Source organism: Cololabis saira, chromosome 18, assembly GCF_033807715.1.
Source record: "Cololabis saira isolate AMF1-May2022 chromosome 18, fColSai1.1, whole genome shotgun sequence".
NCBI lineage: Eukaryota > Metazoa > Chordata > Actinopteri > Beloniformes > Belonidae > Cololabis > Cololabis saira.
In genome coordinates, this window is record NC_084604.1 from 38571404 (window position 1) to 38587500 (window position 16097).

General features: G+C 36.8%; 1 protein-coding gene across 2 annotated transcripts in view; it reads right to left on the minus strand.

Moving 5' to 3' along the window:
• Nucleotides 1-9390, minus strand: part of LOC133418543 (zinc finger protein 665-like) — a 35475-nt gene extending 26085 nt beyond the window's left edge. The window contains exons 1-2 of one of the 2 annotated variants that reach the window (XM_061707277.1): nt 9330-9390; nt 9009-9110 (exon numbers count right to left, since the gene is read on the minus strand). In XM_061707277.1, coding sequence (XP_061563261.1) covers nt 9009-9068 — 60 coding nt within the window. In that variant the 5' untranslated portion in view covers nt 9069-9110; nt 9330-9390. Of the gene's footprint in view, nt 1-9008; nt 9111-9329 lie in introns of those variants that run through there. The other variant, XM_061707278.1, reaches the window with a different exon arrangement.
• Between the last annotated feature and the right edge of the window lie 6707 nt (nt 9391-16097).

Genomic DNA, 16097 nt, shown 5'->3' on the forward strand with positions numbered 1-16097 from the left:
ATAGTGGGACATGCAGCTGGTTGGATTGTCTAGTCTGGTATGAATGAAAACTAGAGTTAGACTGGAAGTATTGCTGGAAATGTTCAGGTAGTTCAGAATTCTGGTATTTTGTTTTATAGGTGAAAATACAAGTTTGAAGGATGTTTATATTGAAAATGGTTAGTATATTGAGGGTTGCGAATAGAGGTGCAGAGGGATCCAATGGGGCAGATTTTGTTGCCAATCTGACAAACCTTTTTTGTAGTACATGTAGTTTTTGGAGGTAGGAAGGATAGGTACTAGCCCACACAATATTACAATAGGTTAGATATGGATATATTAAACTGTAATATAAGGTTTTTAAGCAGGCTCTATTTAGAAGTCTACTAATTTTCTTGATGATGCCCACTGATTTCGCAACCTTTTTTGTTATCGTGTCAATGTGTTCTTTCCAGCAATACTTCTCGTCAACCATTACTCCCAGGAATGGTGTGGAAGCAACTTTACTGATTTCATTACCCTCAATGGAGATCCTAGCTTCCCCAGGGTTGTATTTCTTCTTTCCTGCAAATATTATGAACTTAGTTTTTTTTAATATTTAACGATAATTTATTAAGTTGGAACCACTTGCTCAATAAAATAAGACCTTGATTGGCTTCATTAACGAGGGTTTTGAAGTTTTTATGTGAAAGGATGACATTTGTGTCGTCAGCGAACAGAATGGAAAACATGGTACGTGATACTGCAGGTAAATCATTAATATAAATTAGGAATAACAAGGGCCCAAGTATTGATCCTTGTGCCACTACACAAGATAATGTTGCTCTGGAGGATTCAGTGTTCTTAACAGTGACATATTGCTGTCTATCAGTAATGTAGTTTTGTAACCAATCAAAGACGGTGCCTTGAAAACCATATCTTTTCAGCTTTGACAGTAGTACAGTGTAATTTACAGTATCGAAAGCCTTGGAATTTAACCATCAAAATGATAACAAATAAAGGTTTAACATGTCTTGCTTTGCATATAATGAGACTATGTAATATATTAGTTTCACCTTTTAAATTGAATTATTGAAATAAATTAACTTTTACACCATTTTCTTCACCTGTATCTATATTCTACATCCTGGCTGATGTGGACGTACAGTAGCATAGGAGACTATTTCAGTTGCTATATGGTTGTCTGTCTGTACAGTCATGCAAGTTCAATGCTATTAAAGCACTTTAAACTTTAAATCAAAGCTTTTTGTTTTTTCATATAAAATAAATAAATTTTTATGCAGTTTAGAAGTTTTGGGGATGTCCCTTTTTTTGGCACCTGCGCTGCTGAAATCAGGCGTTCCTTATTTCTATTTCTGAAAGGTGGTAACCCGAGAGGTGATCCGGCGGGAGATCCGCAAGAAAGGCCCGGCGCACGTCCAGAGTCACCGCCGACCGCCGTACCCGACCCCCCCCACCGGTCCGCCTTTCACGCGGCGCCGGACACCGTCCGGCGAAAAACGCGGGGACGACGCGGGGACGTCACGGGACGAAGGCCCCGCGAGGCGGGCCGGGCCGGGGCGCCTCCGGCAGCGGGGAGAGGAGGGCTCGAGCCCAGCCCCGCTTTGCACCCCAGCCCGACCGAACCCAGCCCTTAGAGCCAATCCTTATCTAGGAGTTACGGATCTGATTTGCCGACTTCCCTTACCCCCCTTGATCCAACACCAACTCCTCTGTCTCTGATTGGATAATCCAAGGCTCAGGCTACCTTTATTGGTTTACAACAGCGTCAGTTTAATGCCTAACATGATTTCATTGGATAGTCTAAACTGTACCACAACAAAACGCACATGCAAAGGTTGTTTTTTTTCCCCCTCACTTTCCAATTGAGGGAAATCCGTCTAGAGAGGGAGAACTTTAATCCCTGGGGACCGGAGACGGGCCCGGAGAGAGGGAACCCCCCAACAGGGCGACACCCGTGCAGGCCTGACAACGGAGGGCCCCAGACCCAGGCATCCCATTCATTCATCCATTCATCTATCCGATTACTATAATAATAATAATAATAATAATAATAATAATAATAAACTAACAACAATAATGATAACATAGCAATGATGATAATAATAACAATAATAATAAACATCTTTGTATAGTAATAATGTCAATAAATTATAAAATGTTGTTGTCCTGGCAATGGAGGCCCAAATCCTCCATGGCAGGACCCTTCCATACCGCATTCTCACCGACACAGACGCACAATCACGCATCGTTTCCCCCTCCCCGGGGGGGGCGGAGTCCAGCACCGTTTCCCCCTCCCCGGGGGGGTCCAGCACCGCCAGACGGCACCCCAGGCTGCACGGCGAGCCCCGCCAGGCCCGGGCATGGCGACCCACCTATCCCAGGCCGGCGAGGGAACGCGGGTGATGTGGGCCCCCCTCCCGTCCCTGGCGTTGAGTGCATGTAATTAATGCCATAAAAACATGGAGGGGGAGGACAGGGTATCATACTGACAATGATCCCCCCCTCCAGAACTAAGTACAGGGCTTAAAGTTAAAAAGATTCCTGAGCCTGAATTTTTTCCGGGAAGGGGGGCACACGCGCTCCGCAATTTGGCAAGCAACAATCACTATGGATGTTTTTGATATCAGATTTCACTTTTTTTCATATATATATATATATATATATATATATATATATATATATATATATATATATATACATACATACATACATACACACACACACACACACACACACACACACACACACACACACACACACACACACACACACATACATACCTTCCACTATTTATTTATTTTTTTTGCAAAACACCTACAGTGCAACAGTTGAACAATAAAAAGAGAGGAAAGAACCTGGCTGGCCCAGAGGAGGTGGTTGCCTAGCTCAAATCCAGTCCTCTTTCCCTTCATAACGGAGAAAACTTGTGACTTGTTTCCACTCAAGCTCATAAGACTGCAGGACATCTTGTAGTTCCAGCAGAAGTGCTGAGGCATTGGCGAGATTAACTTTTCTGCTTGCCAGATGTTGAGTTGTTACTCTGGCCTAGGGCTGGGTGATATGGACCAAAAGTCATATCTCGATATTTTCTAGCTAAATGGCGATACTCGATATATATCTCGATATTTTTTCTGTGCCATAATTGGGGTTTCCCCCAAAGCATTATAGCATAGCATCTCTGTTAGCATCTCTGTTAGCTTCATTTTTTCTGATGCAAACCCTTAAAAAAACAGTCAGTTTTAATACAAAGCCTCGTGCCAAATGTCACACAGGTTCCTTTATTAACAGAGGTCTGCACAATATCAAAATGTATAAAACAAATGAAATACAAATAAACTGCCTGCATATATAGAATAAAAATGCTTCTTGAATAAAATAAAACAAATATCCCTTTCCTGCATAACAATTAAATTAAAATACACTGTACAATTAATACAATGTAGACAGTAACACGCAGACTTTTCCACTGAGGTTGAGAGTTGTGCAAATAACAAAACATTTGTGCAAATCTCAAATAAAACATTCAAGTCAATTTGTCACAAAATAAGCTATATCAAAATCATTAAAAAAAAATGTAATTTTTTATTTTTTTTTTAAATCGATATAAACGATATTGTCTCATACCATATCGCGTTTGAAAATATATCGATATATATTAAAATCTCGATATATCGCCCAGCCCTACTCTGGCCATATCATTATCAAAAAAGTACTTTCATAATTTTGCTTCACCGCCACCTTTCCACCTGCTCTGGCTGGTGGCTTCATCAATCTTTAATGAAAACACTCTTTTTGAGCTTCTCTGACAGCCGTTTTTTAAAACTCTGGTGCTGTGCCCATACCTGTCAAGTCTCCTGTTTTGGCTGGGAAACTAACTTATTTTACCCCTCTTTACCGCCGTCCTCCAGTATTAGTATTTTCCCGTAATTTTCCCGCTTTATAATATAATAATTTTAAAAAAGGGTTATTGTGCCATTTGCGCCTCTCGCAAGGTTAGTGGCAACAAAGGGAACAAACTCGGAACAACAAATCGGATGGATGTAACGAGAGAAAAGACATTTCTGCCAGAAAAGCGAAGATTTCATGTAAAAATATCTAAAAATGGGAGCCATAGACCCACATGAGTGACAATGACCAATTAAAAGAAAATGTTTTACTTGAGAGGCGTTGAGTTGAGGGAGGTGTGGTTATCAGCAAGTGTGTGTGTGAGCGGTAAGTCCGTGAACTTTGCCCCAGAGCTGCTCCTCAGCCAATGTCCTTGATGTTATCAGACGGCCCGGTACAGTTACGATACGGTCCAGATGTCCTGGGAAGGGGGAGGGTTAGTGGGGGCAGAGCACCTTGTTTTCATTCCTCCAGGGAGATTGTGACTGGAGCAGCCTGCCAGGCCAGGCTGTCAAGGTCAGATTATAGAATCAACAATTGCATTGAAAAAAAAACAAAAAACAGGCGGATTCCAGTCATTTTCCGTCTGCCTTAAATCTCTGGTTCATCAATGGCGACTCCAAACAGGATGCTCCAGCTTCGGAGTTCCCCACCAGCTCCAGAGGCTTCCAGCCCCGCTCACCAGCCCTCTACTACAGAGATCCTCACCCATCCCCACAACAGAGATCCCCACCCCACCAGCTCAGCTCAACATCCTGATGCCTCGGCTTCGGAGTTCCCTACCTCACCACCTTCAGAGGCTTCCAGCTACAGCCCCCCCAACCATAGAACCATATACGTGTACTATTGAGCATTAACATGTGTTTCAGAGAGCAGCAGATATGATGACTAGTTGCCTATAAGTATTGTAATGGTGCAAAAAGTCAAACTTCAGAGGCATGTTATCATTTATCCTAACCTTTATTGGAATGTACATCCAAGTTTAGTTGCAGGAATCTGAGGGAACGGATGTAAGAACAAAACTGGACAAGAACATCTGAAACAACCACAACCAAATTCACTCTATCCGGATGGAGCAATTTAACTGGATAGTTTTTATTAAAGGCTGAAATGAAATAGAGTAACGAGGCTGTTTTTAAAATGTAAGGAGTAAAAAGTACAGATAATTGCGTGAAAATGTAAGGAGTAAAAGTAAAAAGTCGTCTGAAAAATAATTACTCCAGTGAAGTATAGATAACCAAAATTTCTACTTAAGGTATCAAAGTATTTGTACTTCGTTACTTGACACTTCTGCAGGCAAATGCCAGTGTAGACAGCCAAGGACATCACCATTTACAGCCGGCATGAACAAACTTGCTGCTCAGGCTAACGCCAGTCTTGCCAGCCCTCGCCGCCCCCATCACCCCCCCTCCAACCTTCACCCCCCACCTTCAAAACCCCCTCATCCACTCCCACTACCCCCCCACACTTCACCCCCCCTTCCACCCCTCGAAAAAAACAAAACAAAAAACTCTAAGACAGCCAAAGACACTTTAGCCACTCTAGCTATCCCCTCCCTGATTACTTCTAGACCAAACAATATCCCCTCAGCACGCTCTGTTCCCAGATCAAGCCATGTATCTGTTTCCCTGAGACAGCCCGTAGAGCATATGTAACAACCAGTACTGGAGTTGAGGGGGATGAGGGGGATGGCATCCCCCCCTGAAATAAAAACGGTCCAAATCATCCCCCCCCCCCTGAAATAAAAACGGTCCAAATCCTCCCCCCTGTAAAACTGCCATCCCTCCTTTCCATCCCTTATGTCATTTCATCAATGAATGTGGTTTTACTGCTATTTCAACATTTAGAGTCATCACCAGAAAAATAACTTATTTGACAATTTTCACCTGTTTCAAGTACATTTTCACTTGAAATAAGTAGGAAAATTTGCCAAGATTTATCTTCAGTTTCTTTCCCAAAGCTCTGAACATTCTGAACTCATCAGCACCTCATACTGTGCAATATTCTTTCATCCATTCATGTGCAATATTCTTCCATTCATTCATTTTCATAGTGTATATATCTTTATATTGTCTGTTTCTTATTTTGTTTTTACATAGCTTTTTCATGTGTGCACTTTTATGGAGCTGCTGCTTAATTTAATTATATTATTATAATGACAATAAAGGCTTTCTATTCTATGTTTTTGATGTCTAGGTGGCATTTATGTGGGGGGGGGGGTATGCAGGGGCGTCAATTGGGTAAGCCAAGGTACAGTATGGCACCCGCCACACCTCGGCTTCAGGGGAAAATGTAAATGTTTGTTTTTTAAATACATTTAGGGAATTACTCTGTGTCTATTTGTATTGATTATTATATTACTTTATACATATAGAATAACTACAAATGCAAATCAGAACAACATGATCGATTTCACTAGTTATTATACACTGCAAAAAGTCAAAATCTTAACAAGAATATTTGTTTTATTTCTAGTTAAAATGTCTAATTTTTAGTAAAAAAAAATCTCATTACATTTAAGACAAGACTCAAAAACATCAATTTTCACCTGTTTCAAGTAGATTTTCACTTGAAATAAGTAGAAAAATCTGCCAGTGGAACAAGATTTTTTTGCTTGTAATGAGAAGATAAATCTTGTTCCACTGACAGATTTTTCTACTTATTTCAAGTGAAAATTTACTTGAAACAGGTGAAAATTGTCAAACAAGTTATTTTTCTGGTGATGACTCTTGTTTTAAGTGTAATGAGATTTTTTTACTAAAAATGAGACATTTTAACTAGAAATAAGACATATATTCCTGGTAAGATTTAGAGTTTTTGCAGTGAGCGAGACTGCATTTGAAAAAGTTCCAATTTTCTTGACCACACAGATCAGCTACATAGACTTCTGTGATGAGTATTTGCTGGACGTGTTGATTGATACTCTAGTTAAGTTCTGTGACTCGTAACCTTGCCGTACCTTAGCTTCGACTGAATTGACGCCACTGGGAGTGTGTGTGCTGTGTGTGGGTATTAATGTGAGGATGTGAAAATGCATCAGTAACATCATAATCATCATCAATAGACCTCTAAACATCAGAGTAGGAACTTATTTAGTTTCATTTTTAAAGTTAAGATTGAATCGCTCTTCCATTTAAAATATATAATTAGATCTTATTTGATCCCATGTTGATTTTAAAGTTATTTTATTAGTTTATAAAGCGCTACATGGGCTTGCACCAGAGTATATTTCAGAGATGAACCAGGAAGGAACTCAGATCCTTTGGCTCTTCCTTTTTAACTACATGAATACTTTATTATTACACACTCAAAAGGTTCCATATAGAATACATAATAAAAATGACAGGCCACACATTAAAATACATGCAAACATCTGTTCCAATGTTTCCATAGTCCAGATGTGTAACCTCGTATCACTGTTTGATGTTAGTGAGTGCAGTTAATAAGTATGTCATGACATACTGTCTCAGAAAATTAGAAGATTGTGATAAAGTTCTTTATTTTCTGTAATGCAATTAAAAAAACTAAAATGTCATACATTCTGGATTCATTACAACTGACATATTGCAAGCCTTTTATTATTTTAATATTGCTGATTATGGCTTACAGTTTAAGATTCCCAGAATTTTTCATTAATTATTCATTATTATCAGTCAATAAAATTAACATTTTTAAAACATGTTTATTTATGTTCAAATTTAAAAATTATATACAAGATCTTCCTTCTTCTTTTCATCATTTCTTTTGTGTTAATTCCGATATTCATTCTTATGCCACAAGGCACAAAGATGATTTTAATTTACCGTTTTGTAGAACATTAAACATCAATCTTTCCCCACTTGTGGAATTCACTCAATAAATCTCTTAAATCATCACCATCCTTGCCAATATTCAAAAAACATTTAAAGAACTTTCTTATTGTTTCATATTTGTAATGTTCATTATTTGATCTGAGTTACATTTTCTTGTGGTTTTTTTTACTCTCCCTTGTGTAGCTTTGTTGTGTTTTTTATTCATATATGGAAAGGATTCTATATAATCCACCAGGCTTCTTCCTTTCCTTGCATGTTATTTCATTGTTTTTCATTTTTTGTTCATATTTGTCTTATATTGCTAAAAAAAAAAAGAATATTCTAATTTTTTGAGATTGGATATTTGAGTTTTCTTAAACTATAAGCCATGATCAGCAATATTAAAATAATAAAAGGCTTGCAATATTTCAGTTGATTTGTAATGAATCCAGAATGTATGACATTTTAGTTTTTGTAATTGCATTACAGAAAATCACAATATTCTAATTTTCTGAGACTGTCCTGTATTGAAAGTCAGTGCTTTGGTCCTGCAGTTTTTATTTTTATGCTTATTTTTCAGTCAGAATGTTAAGCACTTCTAAACATCAAAGAAGGAACTTAATTATATTCATTTTTAAAGTTAAGATTGAATTGCTCTCCCATTTAAAATATATAACCGGATCTTATTTGATCCCAGGGCGACATGTGGGTGATGTCTTGCCAATGAGCAAACGCTCTCCATGCGTCTCTACACTGAACAAAATAAGTCTAAGTGCATGTAAATATATTTAAATCTGTGATATTAACAATTAAGTTTGTTGCTTTACATGAATAAATCTAGTTTTGAACTGAATCTGCATTTATTGAAAAATAAGCACACTGATACAAATATTGTGCTTGATCTACTTAAAAAAAATAATAAGTCAACTTTTTGCATGAGATTATTATGTAGATCAAGAAAGACTAGTCTTTGTATAAACTACTTTAATTTGTTGTATGTAAATAATACATTTTGCAAGTGCAGTCAACTTAATTGTGTTAAGTTTACTTTATTTACCAAATTAAGTTGATTTTAAAAAGAAAACCAAAGGAAAAAAGGGAAAAAGAAAAAAAAGGAAAAAAGAGAGAAAAAAATAAAAAAGGAAAAAAAAGAAAACTAAAAAAATAAGTTGACTTTACTTGCAAATTAATGTTGTACATACTAAAAATTAAGTCGTTTATACAAAGACTAGTCTTTCTTGATCTACATAATAATCTCATGCAAAAAATGTACTTAATATTTTTAAGTAGATCAAGCACAATATTTGTATCAGTACGATTCTGGTTCTGGTTCTGGACCTGAACACTGACCTGCAGACCAGCAGCTTTAGTCCTGCTGGATGAGGAGTCCTGGTCCTGGTTCTGGTCCATCTCCTGGTCCTGGTTCTGGTCCTGGTTCTGGTCCCGGTCTGCCTGCTGGAAAATGTAGGATTAAAGTACCAGAGACATAAAATGATCGTAAACCCGTCAGAACCAAAATGACAAGTCCATCGGTTTCTCTACAGACTCATTTAACAGCGGGTAAAACGACGCAGAACCTACGCCGTAGGGTACGCGGCGACGCGCCCCCTACGGCGTAGCCTCTGCGTCGGTGTAACGCGGGACCATAAATCAGCCTTAACAGGCACTCACGGCTCGGTTTCGTCGTTCAATCTGCTCTCGGTCGTTTCCAGACAAACTGAAGCGTCTGGTCTTTTTCTTCTTCTTGTTCTGTTTTTTTCTCTTGGTTCCTTCTTCTTTTTGGAGTTTTACGGCAGCTTACATCCAGTTAGTTTCACTGCCGCCACCTCCTGGGTCATTTAAAACTCACGTTATATTCTCCTCATCAGCCCAGAATCACACACACATTTAAATAAACTCACATTATATTCTCCTCATCAGCCCAGAATCACACAAACATTTAAATAAACTCACATTATATTCTCCTCATCAGCCCAGAATCACACAAACATTTAAATAAACTCACATTATATTCTCCTCATCAGCCCAGAATCACACACACATTTAAATAAACTCACATTATATTCTCCTCATCCCTGTTACCAAGTGGGTTGTGAAAGGCTACTTGTCAGTGAGAAATACCCTTAAATGACATCAGACTGAGGCAGGCTTGGAAAAAAAAGTAAAGTTTTAATGTGGTTCCAGGCCTGGACAACTTAGGTCTATAAACCAAAAACAAAGCAACTGAAAAAACAGAAATCATAGTTAAGCAGAGGTGTTGGCATCAACCTCTCCCCATGGCAGCCCCTTCTGTACTGAACCATTTCCTTTATGCTCCTGTCTCCACCCCTGGCAAAGCAGTCAGCAAATCACAACCTTAGACACAAGGTGCTCCCCATAAAGCAATCAGAGCTCAGGCAATCATGGCCGCTCCCAAATTACTGCATCTGCATGGAAAGTAAAGGACGGTATCTTTTTTAAAATAAACCATTAGTTGGGAATGCAGGATCAGGCGGGCGGAACAGGACCGAGGAAAGAGTAATGACAAGATTAAGGAATGGGCATACTGGGCTGAATAGATCTCTATTTTTAATAAAAAAAACACAATACAGGAAAGTGTGAACATTGTGGAGAGGAGGAAACAGTGGACCATATTCTATTAGACTGCAACAAATATATAACAGAGAGAGATGTGTTAAAGCAGGAAATAAGAAAGCTAGGGGAAGTTAATATCATAAATATATTACGGAAATCTTCAGGTGATGAGTGCTGGAAAAAGCTAATACATTTTTTAAAATCAACTAGATTAATGAATAGGATATAAGGCCGGGTTATTTGATTTAAGAGAATTTTTTTTTTTTTTTTTTTTTGTATTGTTTGACAATACATTCATTTTGAATACATTAGAGATCGTTTAGATACCTAGTCCATATTCCAGATCAGTGGGTGGCGGTAATGCACCCGAAAGCTGTTTGCCAACCGCCAATAAAATCAAAAGAAGAAGAAGAAGAATGCATCTGCATGGAAATACACAAGTACAGCAGTTAAATTACATGTCACAGCAGAATGTGCACCTTCTGTGGGACTGAAATCAAACTCCTAATAATTGCTCATGAAAACAATAAAAGAAACTACTCTGACAGAGTCTCCTCTGTCACAATCCCCCCTGTAAAACTGCCATCCCTCCTTTCCATCCCTTATGTCATTTCATCAATGAATGTGGTTTTACTGCTATTTCAACATTTAGAGTCACCAGAAAAATAACTTATTTGACAATTTTCACCTGTTTCAAGTAAATTTTCACTTGAAATAAGTAGGAAAATCTGCCAGTGGGACAAGATTTATCTTCTTATTACAAGCAAAAAAATCTTGTTCCACTGGCAGATTTTTCTACTTATTTTAAGTGAAAATCTACTTGAAACAGGTGAAAATTGTTGTTTTTTCCAGTGATGAGTCTTGTTTTAAGTGTAATGAGATTTTTTTTACTAAAATGAGACATTTTAACTAGAAATAAGACAAATATTCTTGTTAAGATTGTGAGTTTTTGCAGTGATCCATGTTACTTATCCTGTGAAGGACAGAGTCATATTGATAAGTTCAGAAAAGTGTTTTTTATTGTTGTGTTTTGATGTATTTGATGTAAGCCCAGTGGATATTTAAAGCTTACAGAAGGCTGCATTTAACTGCTGCTATGTCATTCCTGCAGTATTTCTGCAGCTGTTTTGGTCACTGCTATTATTTGTAATATATTATATTATTTGTAATCAGCACAAATTATCTGTCCCCATATGATCAAATCCACCATCCCCCCTGATTTTCTTTTACAACTCGAGTACTGATTATATTCTCCTCATCACCCAGAACGTCTCTGGTCATTCTTTTCTCTGCGGGGTCGCCGGGGGGGAGCGGCCATAGACATATATACGAATGAAAAATAGTTCAAATATGTTATTTTGTTATTTTAAAAATGTTAAACTTGTTTTGTTGATCTATTTTTCTCTATTTTTTTTATTTTTGTGAGGGGGATATATATTGTTTTCGGCACTACCTTGTTCTCTATAGCTGATATAACATGAATTACTCCTATGTGGGATCAATAAAGTTCTTATTTTTGCCATTTTTCAGACAATAAAATAACATTTGAACAATTTTTCAGACAATAAAATAACTGAAAAAAATCTTTAAAAAGGTTCAAATATGTTATTTTGTTTCTTGAAAAAATTTAAATATGTTTATGTAAAATATGCTTTGTTGATGAGAAAATAATTTTCTCTATTTTTCTCTATTTTTGTGAGGAGGATATATATTGTTTTTCGGCAGTACCTTGTTATTGCTGATATAACATGAATTAGTTCTTATTTCTGCCGTCTGAGAAAATTAAATATATTATATTTGGTGCCTAACTGTTTCCCAAGTATATTAGTGCGTGTGTGAATGAATAAATGAGACGTAAAACGTACATTTCTTTGTAGAAAGGCGCTTTATGAAAATAAGGAAAAAAGAGGAAAAAAAGAGAAAAAAGGAAAAAAGAGAAGAAAAGAGGGGAAAAAAAGATGAAAAGAGAAAAAAAAGATGAAAAAAGAAAAAAAGGAGGAAAAAAGATGAAAAAGAAGAGGGGAAAAAAAGGAAAAAAGATAAAAAAGAGAAGAAAAGAGGGTAAAAGATGAAAAAAGATTAAAAAAAATGAAAAAAAGATGAAAAAAGGAAAAAAGAGAAGAAAAGGGGGAAAAAAGAGAAGAAAAGTGGGAAAAAAGATGAAAAGAGAAAAAAGATGAAAAAAAGAAAAAAGGATGAAAAAAAGAGAAAAAATAGGAAAAAAGAAAAGAGGAAAAAAGGAACAAAGAGGAAAAAAAATTTAAAAAGCGGAAAAAATAGGGAAAAAGGAGGAAAAATAGAGGAAAAAAGTGGCGTGTTTGAATGAATAAATGAGACGTAAAACGTACATTTCTTTGTAGAAAGGCGCTTTATGAAAATAAGTCCATTTACTTGTATTAGTTTACAGTCTTGAACATCCAATATGGCGGCGACGTTGACGTATCAGCAGCAGCTCCGTGGGGCGGATACGTATGTCTATGGGAGCGGCGGGTCGGCGGCCGATTCGGGGAAATGTCGCCATCTGCTGGACGAACAGGCGCAGCGCAGCAACACACGGAGAGGAGGGAAACACATTCCAGATGGAAAAGCTTCATAAACGTGTTTCTCTTTCAGATACGTGGACCCGGAGAACAACTAGACGACGTTCCTGCCAACAATCTGTCCTCTCTGGATGGAGTTTAGAACGGTTGTTAGGGAGCAGTGAGAACAGGAGGGATTATTACAGGACACTCCTTAAACAGACAGGGCTACACAATGGAATATAGATGTGATTATCTTATATGATTTATTTATTTGATTATTTATTTACTTATTTTTCTTTTCTTTTCTTCCCCTATTATTTTCCTTTGAGTTAGACTGTAACCTATGACGGAGTATTAGGGCCAAACTAAGACAAAAAAAAGGGAAATTACGAGAATAAAGTCACAATATTATGAGAATAAAGTCGTAACATTACGAGAATGTCGTAATAGAGTAAAGTCGTTATATTGTGAGAATAAAGTAACATTACGAGAATAAAGTCATGATGTTGCGAGAATAAAGTCGTAATAGAATAAAGTCTTATATGAGAATGAAGTCGTAATATTACGAGAATAAAGTCGTAATATTATGAGAATAAAGTCGTAATATTACGAGAATAAAGTCGTAATATTACGAGAATAAAGTCGTAATTTATGAGAATAAAGTCGTAATATTACGAGAATAAAGTCGTAATATTACGAGAATAAAGTCGTAATATTATGAGAATAAAGTCGTAATTTATGAGAATAAAGTCGTAATATTACGAGAATAAAGTCGTAATTTATGAGAATAAAGTCGTAATATTACGAGAATAAAGTCGTAATATTATGAGAATAAAGTCGTAATTTATGAGAATAAAGTCGTAATATTACGAGAATAAAGTCGTAATTTATGAGAATAAAGTCGTAATATTACGAGAATAAAGTCGTAATTTATGAGAATAAAGTCGTAATATTACGAGAATAAAGTCGTAACATTACGAGAATAAAGTCGTAATATTACGAGAATAAAGTCGTAATTTATGAGAATAAAGTCGTAATATTAAGAGAATAAAGTCGTAATTTATGAGAATAAAGTCGTAATATTACGAGAATAAAGTCGTAATTTATGAGAATAAAGTCTTAATTTATGAGAATAAAGTCGTAATATTATGAGAATAAAGTTGTAATATTATGAGATAATGTAATAATAATGAGAACTCTAACAGGAAGAGCATCTTCTCCCTGTGTTAAAATGAGGAATATTGAGCATCTTGTGAAGTTCTATTTATATATTCATAATATATTTAATATTACGACTTTATTCTCGTGATATTATGACTTTATTTTTTATTTTTTGTCTTAGTTTGGCCCTAATACTACGTCGTAGTAACCTGATGTATAAATCCTGATGTTTCACTCTGGTACAGTAGGTGGCGGTTTAACCTCATAACGTTGATCCGTCAGTAAACCTGGAGAAGAAGCAAGGGCAATCAATTATATGCAGTGATTCAGCAGCAGTATGAACTACAATAAAAGAAACCAAATCCAAGTCTAGACCTGACCTACTGTCAGAAATCTTCCAGAGCTTGTACAGAATTCCCAGAGCAGGGTGTGAGGGGGGTTTTCTTTGGGTCCCAGCGCATATGGGAGTGGAGGGGAATGAGGTGGCAGATGAGTTGGCAAAAAAGGCAGTAAAGGAAGAAAGTATAGAAATCATTTTACAGTATGGATTGTCAGAATACACTGAAATCATAAATAAGTCAACAAAAGAAATGTGGCAGAGGGCATGGGGAACTGAAAAGAAAGGGAGGTCTTATTTTGCTATACCAGGGATCAGCAACCCGCGGCTCTAGAGCCGCATGCGGCTCTTTAGCGCCGCCCTAGTGGCTCCTTGAGCTTTTTCAAAAATGTTTGACTTTTTTTTTTTTCCTTTTTTCCTTTTTTCGTCTTTTTTTCTTCTCTTTTTTTTCCTATTTTTTCTTTTTTTTCTTATTTTTTCATTTTTTCTTCTTTTTTTCCTTTTTTTCCTCTTTTTTTTTCCTTTTTACTTCCTTTTTAATCTCGACATTTTGACTTTTTTCTCGAAATGTTGACTTTTTTCTCGACATTTCGACTTTTTTTCGAAATTGTACTTCAACATTAATCTCAACATTTACACTTTTTTTTCAAAATTTTGACTTTTTTCCTCGACATTTCAACTTTTTTCTCAACATTTCACCTTTTTTCACAAAATTTGGACTATTTCCTCGACATTTTGACTGTTTTCTCAACAGTTTTTTCTCAAGATTGTACTTCAACATTAATCTTGACATTTTGACTTTTTTCTCGACATTTCGACTATTTTTTTGGCATTTAGACTTTTCTGGAAGTGCATAATGAAAATGCATGCAGCATGTGTTGCCTTCGTTCTAAGGCTTATACAAGACTTTTCATGTTTTGCGGCTCCAGACATATTTGTGTTTTGTGTTTTTGGTCCAGTATGGCTCTTTCAACATTTTGGGTTGCCGACCCCTGCGCTACAGAGCTCAGTGGAAAAAGGAAAATGCACCTTTAACTGTAAAAGGAAAGACTCGGTTGTTATGTCCAGGTTGAGGCTTGGGCATTGTGGGCTGAGGAGTGGGCTGGCTATGATTGGGAAACACCCGGATGGTAAATGTGAGTGTGGAGGCAGAGAAACAGTGAGACACATCCTCATCCAGTGCAAGAATTACTCTCTCCAAAGGAGGAAGCTGTTCAGAGACCTGGGAGCAGCTGGAGAAACTGTATTTAATCTGCCTAATCTACTCAACCTGGATAACTGGACTAAAATGAAGAAACTGTTGGATTATCTGCACAGTATTGGACTATATTCAGTACTCCAGTTGTAAAAAACATCAGGGGGGATGGTGGATTTTATCACATGGGAACAGATAATTTGTGCTGATTACAAATAATATAATATATAAGAAATAATAGCAGTGACCAAAACAGCTGCAGAAATACTGCAGGAATGACATAGCAGCAGTCAAATGCAGCCTTCTGTAAGCTTTAAATATCCACTGGGCTTACATCAAATACATCAAAACACAACAATAAAAACACTTTTCTGAAGTTATCAACTTATCACAATCTTAACAAGAATATTTGTCTTATTTCTAGTTAAAATGTCTCACTTTTTAGTCAAAAAAATCTCATTACACTTAAAACAAGACTCATCACTGGAAAAAACAACAATTTTCACCTGTTTCAAGTAGATTTTCACTTGAAATAAGTAGAAAAATCTGCCAGTGGAACAAGATTTTTTTGCTTGTAATAAGAAGATAAATCTTGTCCCACTGGCAGATTTTTCTACTTATTTAAAGTGAACATTTACTTGAAACAGGTG